Source organism: Callorhinchus milii, unplaced genomic scaffold (assembly GCF_018977255.1).
Source record: "Callorhinchus milii isolate IMCB2004 unplaced genomic scaffold, IMCB_Cmil_1.0 Scaffold9, whole genome shotgun sequence".
Lineage (NCBI taxonomy): Eukaryota > Metazoa > Chordata > Chondrichthyes > Chimaeriformes > Callorhinchidae > Callorhinchus > Callorhinchus milii.
Genome location: NW_024704750.1, coordinates 2,484,083 through 2,498,382, shown reverse-complemented (window position 1 = coordinate 2,498,382; position 14,300 = coordinate 2,484,083). Strand labels below are relative to the sequence as shown.

At 45.6% G+C, this 14,300-nt stretch overlaps 1 protein-coding gene across 2 annotated transcripts in view; it reads right to left on the bottom strand.

Annotated features, from left to right (window-relative positions):
* The window catches only part of prima1 (proline rich membrane anchor 1), a 46,506-nt gene extending 33,081 nt beyond the window's left edge, over positions 1–13,425 (bottom strand). For both annotated transcript variants that reach the window (XM_042337973.1, XM_042337972.1), the window contains exons 1-2: positions 13,337–13,425; positions 11,434–11,578 (exon numbers count right to left, since the gene is read on the bottom strand). In XM_042337973.1, the coding sequence (XP_042193907.1) occupies positions 11,434–11,578; positions 13,337–13,408 (217 nt within the window). In that variant the 5' untranslated portion in view covers positions 13,409–13,425. The remainder of the gene's footprint in view (positions 1–11,433; positions 11,579–13,336) is intronic.
* Between the last annotated feature and the right edge of the window lie 875 nt (positions 13,426–14,300).

Below are 14,300 nucleotides of genomic sequence, written 5' to 3'. Positions count from 1 at the left end.
CGAGGTTCGGCTTGCAGGGTTGAGATGCCTCAACGACGTGCAAGGCGCTATACCAAATGCAAGGATTATTATTATTATTATTAACAATAATAGAAGTCGCAAACTTTTCACTATTTCTTTATATTGGGACTTTTATTTTGTCTACGTTAGCCTGGCTGGGCTGGCTGATTGAAAGGCTTGCATTTACCGTGCTCTTATCAAAATTATTTGAGGAGTAAAGGAAAACGGAAGGTTATTGTGCTATATAAAAATACAGGTAATTATAATTAATGCTTTTGTTCATATTTATGTCTGTCTACTCGGGCACACAATGGGGAAATAAAGGCATGAGTGTAGTATCAATCCTGTCGCAACTGATAAAGTTTATATGCAGGCCAAACAGGCATCCGTTTTTTTAATCTAAAAGTGACTATTGTTTTACCGTACATTTAGCAAAAGAAATGCTTTTGAACACATGAAAGGAGCAACCATGAGGAAATCTGCCCAAGTACAGATTTATACAATCACGAGACTGAGTCAGTCCATAAGGATTCACGTCAGTATCTTTTAGATTTGCTTTTATCATGGAAAGCCGACACGTTTTCTCTGACAGTGGGATCTCGTCAATTGGAATCACTCAAGCAACGAGTTGGTTCTATAGAGTTATTTCGCATCGTGTCAGTACGGGTTCTGCAGGTCAACAACACAAATAAATTTATTAAACGGAGTCACACTAATAAGTTCGTACAACCGAGTGCAATAAATTTACCAGACGGCAGAGAATAAGATACGTTGGCCCCTCTAAGGTCAATCTAGGCAGTGATGTGGGAATGCAGTCCTTCAGACCGGACGTTAAACCGAGGCCCTGGCTGGCTTTTCAGCTGGTCATTACAGAGCCCGAGGCGTTATTTGAAAAGAGAAAGGGAGTTTCTCCCAAGTGTCCCGGTCAACAATTCTCCAGATAAAATAATTTGCACTTTCGCTCCATGGCTGTTTGTGGGGGTCAATGTGCACAAGCTGTGAATCGACTGCAGATTTTGTGGGCGAAACGTGGCAGCGAATTGCGCACAGCAGCGTCCCAGAAAGAGCCGTGGATTGAGTGATCAAATTATTATTTTTATAAGAATAATAAGGCACTATTAATATAATTAATATACTTCCTTATAGATAAGAGGAAGGAAAAGGTAATCTACATTCCTGTGGCAAGATGCCAGGTTTCTTTATCCGAGCATTAGCTGCCATCGTGCCACCACTCAGAACTGCAGACAATGAGAGCACAGGCTGACAGTACCAGTACCTTTTTTAGTGTCAGCTCCCTCCTCCATCACTGATGTTTCCGTGCAACGAGCGTCTGACAGCTAACTGCATTTCATTATTCATGCCTCTTATTCTACACATGACTATGGAACATTTTGGTCACTGCGTATAGTATTCGATGCAGTATTTAAGCCTCGCTTGAAGCAATGAACCTCAAGATGAAGCCTACTTACTGTCTGGCTTCAGTCCAGCTCAGTGTCAACCAAATATTGTGGGCTGGAGGGCAAAAAGGGGTGTGTGGAGCAAGAATTCATGGATGGTTGATCAGATAGGGCAGGCAGGGCGGTCATCTGAATTCTGCCACGAGGTTTCACCCCTGATTGACTGGCTAGGGCTGAGCAACACATACCTTTAGTCTGAAATGATTGCTCTTAAAGGCAGCTGTGGGCTTCAGTTACGATGTTCTAACCACTGATAGGGTGAAGGGCGCTATATGAATGCAAGTTGCTGTTGTTGATAGAACCCGGTTTTATCCACTTGGCGATCATTACTCCACACTACAGCGCTGGAGATCACAGGTGTCTTTTGAACCTTTCTTTTCGACCGCGCCTTTGGTCACCTTCCCCCCCCTCCCCCCGGCTCGGCCCCGGGATCCGTTACTGTGAAGCTTTCTGAGACGCCGTCCGGCGTGGAGGGCGCTATATAAATCCAAGTTGTTGTTATTGTTGTTCAGCATTTCAGCTGAAAAGCTGGTGCAGTTGGTTTTAGTCAGCCGGGGCGAAGAGGGTTCTAAAGTGCTTCAGCACCCAGAGTTTGCTCATGTTTAGGATGTTTCACCAACCAGCCTGAGGAAGGCCAGGCTGGCAGGGCAGTGAAGCTCTCTGGTTAACATGCAATGCACAGTTGAAATAATTTCTACTTCATTTGCAAATGGGGTTTTGTAAAGCACTCACACGTACTTGATGAAAAGGCTTCGGAATGACTCACGCCACCGTCTCTCAGAAATGTATTTTAATAATATTAATAATTAATGATAATAATCCTTACGTTTTGTACAGCACCTTTCGTGTCGGGGGGGTGTCTCAAAGCACTTCACAGGATATTACTGTAACGTGTAGTGACCATGTATTAAGAAATGTTAAATAAGTGTTTTCAGCTTTTTAAAAATAAATCCATTTAGTGCCTTTTTACGTGACTCTTAGCTTTCTGGGCAATCGCGGCAGCCAATTTGCACACAGTGATGTCCCACAAACAGCCAATAAGTGAATGAACTGTCTGGCTATTTTATTGAGCTGCCTGGCACTAGCAAACCACCTTCTCTGTAGATAAGGCAAAGAAATAGGGACTTGAAAGTTTGCCAGTAACAACAACATCCATTTATATAACACCTTTCATGTAGGGCAGCATCTTGGAGTGCTTTGCCATTGAGAGCCAGGCTGCCAGAATTATGCAGGGCTTTGGCTTGCATGGCTAACAGCAGCCGAGCGGGAAGAATCAGTGACTGATCTGCCCTTCCATGTCCTGCCGGTGAGCCAGGCTGTGCCCTGAGAATAAGTGAGGTGTGAACGGAGAAGGTCTTTTGACCCATTTGATAAATCTCAGCTGGAAGAGCAGTTAAAATATCTCAATTTGCCTGGGGTTCCATAGGCTAAAGTTAAGACAAAAGACACAGGATTCCTGCTCCTGATCACAATCCAGTGCTTCTCACAGCGTAAGAGCGAGGACAGGAATAGGTTTGGCTCCAGTATTTGCACAGTTGAATAACTTGTCTAGACCGACACACGAAGACTAGCATGAAGTATGAGAGGATTTCCAAGTCGTGGGATTTTACCCCAATAAGTGCTAGGACTTTCAGGACAGGACAGAAAGTTTATAATTGTGTTAATGGCGTCTAAAGGAAAGGTTGGTAGATAACTGAGGCTTATCTGTCCTTTTTAAAAAAAACGGCAAACTTCAAAGGGAGACAGGAATACAGAAATCCTCCATTGAGTCAACCTTTGAATTGAGCTGCACATCAACTCCTGAGGGACTTGATGCTGACCAAGAATTCTGGCAGATTGGCCATCAGAGGGGTCCAGTCTAGTGCTGCCAGCTCACTGAGAAGAGACACAGCTTGACTAACCGTGTCCAGTCGACTGACACAGTGCGACGCAATGATGCGTGGCCAATGAGCAGCTGGTGTAAGGCAGGCTGCACAGCATCACAGAGCTGCTGGAGGGCACACTCCCCCACCGCTGTCTGAGATATGCGATGTCTGTCTGTCACAGCACTTTGTCTACAGGACCTATGACAAGGTCACTTCTTGGATTGAAGTGGTCGACGTTCGTGCAAAACTGGAAGATATGCAGACAGACAGACAGACAGTACATTTGTCCTTCCATCGCATATCTCAGACAGTGGTGGGGGAGTCTACCCTCAAGGCTGCAATATCTGATGAGCTTCTACCTGAAACAACGCTTGAACAAATCCGAACATTATAAAGTCAGAATCGGGGACAAACCTACAAAAGGAACAGATCTGAAGCTTACCCACTTTTACGTAAAATAAATCCACACAATTTACAACTCAGTTCTTATAAAGCACTCATAATTCAGTCTGTTCAGGGTCAAGAATGCATTGGGGAAAAAAAATTACAGTATTACTTAACACTGTATTGCAAATGCTATCCTCATAAACAATAACATTTACATTGCGCCTTCCATATCATGAGAACATCTATACTCAATGATCCTGGATGGTTTTGCTTTACATCACAAGTTCAGGAAAGACACAGACACTATTACAACTTAGTGGCAACTTTTCCCATTAGGATAAGTTTCAAAAAAGTTAGGGATTCTTGTATATTTTGTGGGTGTTTCGCCTTATCACGTCTCAAAATGCCTTCACAGAATATACTGTAAAGTGAATTGACTAAATATATTGTGTGATTTTAGCCCTAACAGTTTCACAAAAAAATACATCCACTGTAAATCATTCACCATCCAGAAATAGGAATATTCGGTGCAAAACAATAACCTCCGGTAGATCTTTAGAATCAGGTGCTTCTGCAGGAAAACAATTCTGACGTGAATCGATAAAAATATGTTTAAGGGAAGATTACAAGCTAATGTGAAGGGCGTGTCAGAGTAAGAAAGAAACACTATCTCCAGTAGAGCTATGTCGCAATAGGAGACTTCCAGACCGAGGCATTCTTCCTACGTATGCTGACAGCACATTAAGGTTGAATGGAACGTCCTCTACCTCACCCTGTCTGGCTTGGGTCCCAAAACTAATAGTAGATACAAATTTCTTATCATGACCCACACGCCTCTCTCTCTCTCTCTACTCATTAACAGGAAGGTCCTTTAGCTCTAGGCTGTGCATCACGAAGGGGTTTCCTCTTTATCCCTGTGTTTTTTTTAAAAATACCAATCAATATGATTTCGCAACCCGGATGAATAAAATCAAGAACGATAAAAAACGTTTGATGTGAACAGCGAACATATTGATTCTCACAGTAAAAACTTCAGAATAGTTGACATCATCAGCAGGTACAGACTGCGCTCTACCTCTGGTAGAAAGCCAAAGCATATCAAGTGCTGCTAATATTCTGCTCTGAACCATTGTACCTTTCAATAGACTGCTTATCCCGTCTCTGTTTCTGAGGCTTAACTTTCTGGGATTCCAGGAAAAAGGTTAACAGCAGCAAAAATCCATCGCTGAAAAAGAACTATCTTTAATGGCAGGAAGGTGATTGAATCCATATAGGGAGGAAATCAGTTTGGCTGAACTCCAATAAAATAAATTATATCATCGTTAATTTGTTTACCTTGCAGAAAAACTCTTAACGGTTTATTAAGTCACGAGATATTGGGGTCCGAAATTTCAATGATGTTTGCAACCCAGAATTGCGTTAATTGTGATTTCTGGTTTACTCCTATTACCCTGGTTTGTTATGAGGATAATCTCTTTCACGGAAAGATTCACAAATTAGAAATCACAATTAATTCACAGGGAGCTTCTCCATCTGAAGGTTACAATTTTTGCAGTGAGTCCAATTTGAGAATATAATCACATAATCCTTGCTCATGGTACAGCGTCTTTCATGTCAGGAGGACGTCCCAAAGTGCTTCACAGGATTTAACATGAAGTGAAGTGACTGTGTATTTGTGGGCGAACGCCGCAACTAATTTGCAAACAAACAGCCATGCAGTGAACGATCAATTTTATTTGGGGAATTGTTGGCTAGGACATCGGGAGAGAGAAACTCCATTCTCTTTTCAATTAGTGCCATGAGATCTTTATCATCCACCCGAACAGGCAGACAGGACCTCGGTTTAACATCTCAACCGACGATGTGTTTCCAAATCCCGACGTGGGGCTTGAACCCACAACCTTCTGACTCGGAGGCGAGAGAGAGCGAGAGAGAGAGCGCGACCAACTGAGCCAAGAAACAACATGATTTTGGACATGTGTATCTCAATGCAATAGTGATGACAGGTGCTATAACAGCTCTGCCAACATGTCAGGAGATATTATGCCATTCAGCACTCAGAACCTTGAACTCCGCTATATATTGCAGACCAAATACCTTAAGATAACTGGCAAAGCAGCAAGGTTTCAGACCAAGAGCACTTAAGGTCACATCTTACAGCCTAAGTGTGGCCTCCCATCACATTAATATTTTAAATATTTTCAAACTATCTGCTGCTCTACCACCCATTCTATAAGAACCAGAGGGGAGATGAGGAGATTTTTTTTTACACAGAGAGCTGTTACGGTCCGGAATGCACTGCCTGAAAGGCTGGTGGAAGCAGATTCAATGACGACTTTCAAAAGGGAATTCGATAGGTACTTGAAGAGGAAATATTTGCAAGGTTGTGGGGAAAGAACGGGGCAGTGGGACTGATTGGGTAGGTCTTCCAAAGAGCCGGCCAGGAAAGGTGGGCCGAATGGCTTCCTTCTGTGCTGTAATATTCTATGATTCTATGCATAATGCTTAGAGTGCTTGCATGCCGACAAACCACACTTGCAGGGAAACAGTTTATTTGGGAAAGAGACCTAAAATAATCGCAATCCAATAATGCAATTGGAAGGTAACTTGGAGAGTGACCCAAATGCATATCCTTGCTGCTGCATTTAAAGTACTGAAGCAAAATTCTCTATTCCCCGTGTTGTTTGGTCACAAAGAACCTCTCAAATCAATCAACTGCTGCAGATCCAAGCTATGTACGCAATTGGCTGCCGCGTTCGCCCACAAATATACAGTCAATTCACTTTACAATGTGTTCTGTGAAGCGCTTTGGGACGTCCTCCCGACGTGAAAAGCGCTGTATCAAATGCAAGGATTATTATTATTATGTATCAAAGGTGCATGGACACACCGAGAATATATAACAGTTTGGCCTTTCAAGAGAATAACCGTCAAATGCCAATTTCACGTTAATGTAGATTGGTTTGTTTAGCAACATTTGAGATGTTGTGAGACGTTTCGACTATTACCATTTATTATTTCTATGATCAGCACAATCACAGAAATCAAACAAAATAAGCCCATCGTGAGATCCTGCTTATCAACCAGCCAAGAACCTCTGCCCCACATGTACATCTACGAATCCAGTCGCGCTGCTTTGAGTGAGAAATCGGATGTACTGACCAGCAGAGACATTGGAAATGAGCTCATGACTTGCGAAACAATGTTCCTGAAGACAGACGACCTTTCATGTTCTTAAATGAGGCTACTCCTAGAGGCTTCTCCGGTGGCTTTGAACAGCGAGAGAACTCTACCCCAGTTTGTGTTATTCATGCGTACGGAACTCAAGAGACTGTTATACTTCCAGGACTAAGTGTGAGCATCCACTGAGTTATCACATAAATGTCTTCACTTGGAAACAGGTAAAACCTTCAAAAAACAGGACACTGTTTTCCAAAGGATCGAGGTGTTAAGGGATATGGGGATAGGGCGGGTAAATGGAATTAGGTTAGAAGATCAGCCATGATCTTATTAAATGGCGGGGCAGGCTCGAGGGGCTGAATGGCCTACTCCTGCTCCTACGTCTTATGGTCTTATGGACATCAGCACCGGAGCTTTTTAAATGTCCGAAATTTGCTAAAAATATTGGTTACAAAAAAANGTTGGATAATAATAATAATAATCCTTGGATTTATATAGTGCCTTTTACATCAAGAGGATGTCAAGGAGGTGGTTTCTAGCTAGGTTTTGAAAGAGAGGGAAGGAGTTGTGCTAAAAATGAAAGGAATAATAATAATAATCCTTGCCTTTGATACTTCGCCTTATCACATCTTTGAGACGTCCCAAAGTGCTTCCCTGAATATACTATAAAGTGTAGAGACTGTGTGTTTTGTGGGCTTCTACCTGATGTGTGTGCCTGGCTCAGTGGGTAGCACTCTCGCCTCTGGTACTTCATCACCAAGCTTGCCTAACGAAACTCACTGTTTAATTCAACGGTCCATTACTTTACCTACAATTCACATTTTGCAGCGTACAAAAGCTTTAGGGAAACAAAATTAATTCACGGAGCACTCACGGTAACCAAGAAGGATTTGGGGAAGAAACGATTTGTGCTTTCAAAATATGACGCTACTATTGGAAAAATGAAGGGAGTTTCTCCTGGTATCTTGGCCAATATTCCCCTAAATAAAACTGGTCACGCATTTACGTGGCTGCTTGTGGGACATGGCTGTGCTCAAATTGAGCACATTCACCGACAAACTACAGGCACTACACGAATAATAATAATAATAATCTTTGCGTTTGATACACCGTGTTATCACGCCATTGAGACGTCACAAAGCGCTTCACAGAATATACTATAAAGTGGAGTGACTGTGTCTTTTGTGGGCGAAACACGGCAACCACTCGCACTCTACAGTAAATCCCGTGAAGCGGCGATGTACCAAATGGAAGGATGATTATTATTATTATTATTATTGTTCTCATGCAACATTGGGTTCTGGCAGTTGAATGGAGTCCTGCTTTGAGGAACAATAAGCGCTTCTCGAGCCCTTTCACAGCACGTTACATAACTGAATAACTAATCCGCTTACGAGCTGTGCAGAAAAATGCTTTCTTTACAACCGAAAGAAGAGCCAAGCTTCCGATCAGTGTCAAACTAATTCATTCCAGGCCGCGTTTGCGCCTCTCTTTCAATACCCGTCGTCCTACTCCATGTGTGTTCTCACAGAAAGATTTCCGCTATGATGGCGTGAACAGGTATGATTGTCAGCCTGAAGTTGCATGATTCCCATGTCTACAATGATGTAATTTACTCTGGCTCTGCACTAACATGGTCTACTGTTATGTAGTTAAAAGCCTGAGGCAGAACTTTCACTGAAAGCATGCGAGAGAGTGTGTCCATCCAGTCAGCATCTCATAACTCGCAGACTAAAAGGCGAACGTTCCAATAAAAAAAAATGATTTATCTGCCCTCGAATATATCGCCCCTTTATTTATTAGTACGGAAATTATTCCTAGGTTAGGCTTGAAAAGTTACAAAAATGGGAAGATTGAAAAAAATATCAGCACACAATCGTAATAATAAATCTTGCATTTGATACAGCGCCTTATCACGTCGTCGAGACGTCTCAAAGCGCTTCACAGGATATACTCTGAAGCGTAGTGACTGTACCTTTTTTGCAATGCAATGTATATCGCGACCAACGAGAAGAGACTTTTGTGCTCAGAGAGGAACAATTGTCTTAACTTAACTCAACTGGGGACTTTGTAATATTTGTAATATTTATTATGTCAACCCTTCCAGATAAGCCTTTGGTGCTTCTTAATAAGCCATTAAACAGGCAGAGACTTTCACTCAAGGCTACACAAAAAATATTAACAGCTCATCTCCTCGTACAACGCACAGCTTACTAATATGGGTACTTCATCAAGTCCTCTATGAAAAGCAATCGCGTGGCTGCCTGTGAAGGTTTTTGCAGTAGATCAAGGGAATTTCCAGGAACAACACATAAATGTGTCCACACAATAAATAAGGATTTAATTAGATCCTGAACTCCAGCTCGTCCCCACCAACGAACATTGTAAATATCTGAACTGTACTCTGCGGGTTTATAGCACTGGTTTACACACTAGCACTAGCATTTATTGTACTTTATTGGAGACTCAAGAACACTCTGAAAATAGCACAAAGGCTTTAACACTGGAACACTCTTCCTTTATCCCTCCGTCTTGCCCCCTTCCTTCCCCATCTTCAGGTCGCCCGCCTGAAGACCTTCCTCTTCGACCGTGCCTACGGTAAACTCCCCTTGCCCCCGGCTTGGCATCAGGCTCCGCCACTGTCATGCGCTCTGGGACGCTACCCTGCCTGAGGGGCGCTATATAAATACAAGTTTTTGTTGTTGTAAATATTGTAAATAAGTATTTCACTTACACCATCTTCGCTTCTCCCTTCTCCTCCCCATTGCAAACGAATAAATAAATGTTCGTTGGTTGCAAACTGGCTGCGGCGCTTGCCTCTATATAACATGCACAGTACTTTCATTTCCAATCTTTTTTAAAAGTCCCCTGAGATGTTTAAATTCAGTTGAAAGGTACTTACGCAAACGGGAAATTGTTACTGCCATATAACACCACAGCTATGGGTATTGCAGTTTGTAGTGGTTTAATGCACTGCTTAATGCAACCAACCAACCACCCTGGGCTGAGGGCCTTTCTAATGGCATTCTCTTGTTAAACGTTGTGAAGGACTGCTGTTCTTTGTCTGAATCAACTTGATCGCCATTCACTCCAAGCCGCAAGCTACAGCCACTTGGGACTTAAGCGTAACTAAGTGGTGTGAAAATGTTCTGTGACTGACGAAAGTTTCGTGAAATAATTCAAGCAACTTCCTCTCCCTCTCTCGCAACGGGTGTTGGTTTCGGTGTAACGGGGAGGAGTTTTCTTGTATCGTCCGTCGCCTTATGTTATACGATATTATACATTACGTGATATTCTGTTTCGCTCACAAAATGTACAGTGAATTCACTTTACAATATATCCTGTGAAGCGCTTTGAGACGTCTCAACTATGTGATAAGGGACTAAATCAAATGCAAGGATTATTATTGTTTGTCACTACAGCTGCCTTATACTTCAAACTCTCCAACATCGGATACGTGACTATTCGGATTGATTGAATTTCTTTGAACGTTTTGTTTTCTTTGCACATCTTCATCAAACTTCTGTCACTCAACCCTTTCCTTGAAGGACGCAACCCCCAAGGTGTTACACAATGATATTTATTGCGAATTTGTTTTATGTCATTCCTGGTTGTTAATCGATTGGGGGGACCCTCTCCGGGGGTAATAATTCCTCCCCCCACCCCCACAAAAAAAATTATGGTCACTCAATCCACGATTTTTGTGGGGACGCTGCTGTGCGCAATTGGCTGCCGTGTTTCGCCCACAAAATACACAGTCAATTCACTTTACAGTATACTCTTTGAGACGTCTCAATGATGTGATAAGGCGTTATATGAATTGCAAGGATTATTATTACTATTATTCCAACCCAATAAAGTGAAAGCCGTGGCGAGGTGTGGCTTTGTGGGCAGAAATGCCTTGAAAGGAACTTGGAGCTCCACGTTAGCAAAAAAATCTGCAACAACTTTTACGCTGGGCAAGATAATAACGATAATAATCCTTGCGTTTGATATTGCGCCTTAGCACATCTTCTGAGATGTCTTAAAATATACTGTCAAGCGAATTGACTGCATATTTTGTGGACGAAACGCGGCAGCCGATTGCGCACAGCAGCGTCTCCCACACAAACAGTCGTGGATTGAGCGACCAAATTGTTTTTTTTCAATTATTTTGTTTAACGGGGTCCAATTACCGCCAGAAAGGCAATCGACTAACAACCGGGTTCCCACTCGCTGCTGCGTAAACAGAGACGTGCGGAGCAAGGAAACTTGCCTCGGGTTTCGCTCTGCCGGCCCGGGAATCGGACCCGGGGCCTCTGGCTCGCGGGGCGAGTGCTCTAACCGCTGAGCTACAAAATCCCAACAGTTTTTTTTTTCCCCCGACTCGACCTTTCAAGTCACCGAGTTAGAATTAGAAGGAGATAAAAGAGAGTGGTCGCCCATTCTCGGTAACCCTTCCTCCCCCCCCCCCCCCCCGCCCCGCCAGCCCGGCTAACCCACGGAGTCAGTAAAGAGGTGGATCGCAAACACACGGAAGACACGAAGGGTGTCCGTTCACTTACTGGGAAACACGAGTCTGGGGGGAGGCGGTGGAGGCGGTGGAGGGGGTAACGGAGGAGGCCGACAAGGGCAGATCTCGTGACAGCTCTCGGTGTCTGTCTCCAAAGTGGACCTGGCGCAAGATCTTTGAAGTTCGCCCTGAGAAAGCTGACCAGAGAGAGAGAGAGAGAGTGAGTGTGTGAATGAGAGGAGGGAGGGAGAGGGAAAGAGAGAGAGAGAGAGAGAGGAGGGAGGGAGGAGAGAAAGAGGAGAGAAGAGAAGGGAGAAAGAGAGGTGAGACAGAGAGGGGAGAGGAAGAACGAGAGGGGGGAGAGGAGAGAAAGAGAGGAGAGAGGGAAAGAGAGAGAAAGAGAGAAGGAGAGAGTGAAAGAGAGGAGGGACAGCGAAAGAGGGCAGGGAAGGAGGGAGAGGCAGAGAGAGGGAAAGAGAGAGAAAGAGAGAAGGAGAGAGTGAAAGAGAGGAGGGACAGCGAAAGAGGGCAGGGAAGGAGGGAGAGGCAGAGAGAGGGAAAGAGAGGATGGAGAGAGAGAGGAGAAAGAGATAAACAGAGAGAGTGAGTCGGTGAGAAGAGGGCTGGAGAGGAGGGAGAGAGGAGAGAGAAAGAGTGTGAGAGGTGAGAGGAGAGAGAGAGTGAGAGAGTGAATGAAAGGAGGGATAGAGAGTGAGGGAGACATTGAGAGGAGGGGAGAGAGTGAGAGAGGAGGGAGAGAGGAGGGATAGAGTGAGAGGGAGAGAGGAGGGATAGAGTGAGAGGGAGAGAGGAGGGATAGAGTGAGAGGGAGAGAGGAGGGATAGAGTGAGAGGGAGAGAGGAGGGATAGAGTGAGAGGGAGAGAGGAGGGATAGAGTGAGAGGGAGAGAGGAGGGATAGAGTGAGAGGGAGAGAGGAGGGATAGAGTGAGAGGGAGAGAGGAGGGATAGAGTGAGAGGGAGAGAGGAGGGATAGAGTGAGAGGGAGAGAGGAGGGATAGAGTGAGAGGGAGAGAGGAGGGATAGAGTGAGAGGGAGAGAGGAGGGATAGAGTGAGAGGGAGAGAGGAGGGATAGAGTGAGAGGAGAGAGGAGGGATAGAGTGAGAGGGAGAGAGGAGGATAGAGTGAGAGGGAGAGAGGAGGGATAGAGTGAGAGGGAGAGAGGAGGGATAGAGTGAGAGGGAGAGAGGAGGGATAGAGTGAGAGGGAGAGAGGGAGAGAGGAGGGATAGAGTGAGAGGGAGAGAGGAGGGATAGAGTGAGAGGGAGAGAGGAGGGATAGAGTGAGAGGGAGAGAGGAGGGATAGAGTGAGAGGGAGAGAGGAGGGATAGAGTGAGAGGGAGAGAGGAGGGATAGAGTGAGAGGGAGAGAGGAGGGATAGAGTGAGAGGGAGAGAGGAGGGATAGAGTGAGAGGGAGAGAGGAGGGATAGAGTGAGAGGGAGAGAGGAGGGATAGAGTGAGAGGGAGAGAGGAGGGATAGAGTGAGAGGGAGAGAGGAGGGATAGAGTGAGAGGGAGAGAGGAGGGATAGAGTGAGAGGGAGAGAGGAGGGATAGAGTGAGAGGGAGAGAGGAGGGATAGAGTGAGAGGGAGAGAGGAGGGATAGAGTGAGAGGGAGAGAGGAGGGATAGAGTGAGAGGGAGAGAGGGAGAGAGGAGGGATAGAGTGAGAGGGAGAGAGGAGGATACACTTGCAATGAAACCACCGTATTAAAAAAAACGGACACCTTTTCTTAGATTAATGTACATTTTACACACAAATATATATATAGAGAGAGACATAAAAACAAAAACGAGCAGCAGTTTGAATAAGAATAAGAACCCAACCCTCCCCCCCCCCCCCACCCCCCTCTCCCTCTCCCTCTCCTCCTCTATCTCCTTCTCTCCATCCTTTTCCCTTCGCCCCCAATGAGAGCAGTTGAGGTCCAGGACTGACCTGACAGAGGAGCAGCAGAGAGGCGGCGATGGTCCAGGAACAGGGACCCAACGGCAGGTCACCGGCCAACATGATGCCCCCCCCCCACCCCCCCCCCCCCCCCACAGCTCAGCACCAGCCTCAGTCTCCCCCACCCACCGCCGGGGCGCAAGTTAGCGAACGCCCGCCACGTCTGCGAATCCAGTCGGGCGCAAAATCCCCCTCCGACGGGGCAGTGTCTGGTGGCGAACAGGTCCTCGCGGGTGTCTTCCTTTGGACATGAGACTGTTCCTTAACCCCCACAACCCCCAACTCTCTCTCTCTCTCTCTCTGTGTGTGTCTGTCTCCTGTGTGTGTGGTGTTTTTTTGGGGGGGATGGAAAATGCGCCTTTCGCAAAGTCGAGCGAATCGAACCCCAGGACAGGAGGAGAGGAGGAGAGGAGAGAGGAGAGGAGGAGAGAGGAGAGGAGAGGAGGAGAGGAGAGGAGAGAAGGAGAGGAGGAGAGGAGAGGAGAGAGAGGAGAAGAGAAGAGAGGAAGGAGAGAGGAGAGGAGAGGAGAGGAGAGGAGAGAGGAGAGGAGAGAGGAGGAGAGGAAGAGAGGAGAGGAGGAGAGGAGAGGAGGAGGAGAGAGGAGGAGAGGAGAGGAGGAGAGGAGAGGAGGAGGAGAGAGGAGGAGAGGAGAGGAGGAGAGAGGAGGAGAGGAGAGGAGGAGAGGAGGAGAGGAGAGGAGGAGAGGAGAGAGGAGGAGAGGAGAGGAGGAGAGGAGAGGAGGAGGAGAGGAGGAGAGGAGGAGAGGAGAGGAGGAGAGAGGAGGAAAGGAGAGGAGGAGAGGAGGAGAGGAGGAGAGGAGAGGAGAGGAGAGGAGAGGAGAGGAGGAGTAAGTTTTGTTTCTGTGAGTACTTTCTCTGTGGCTTCAGTCGCGGGGAAACTGATGGGAAAAGTTCATCTCCCAAATCATACAACAACAACAGCCATCACCACCAT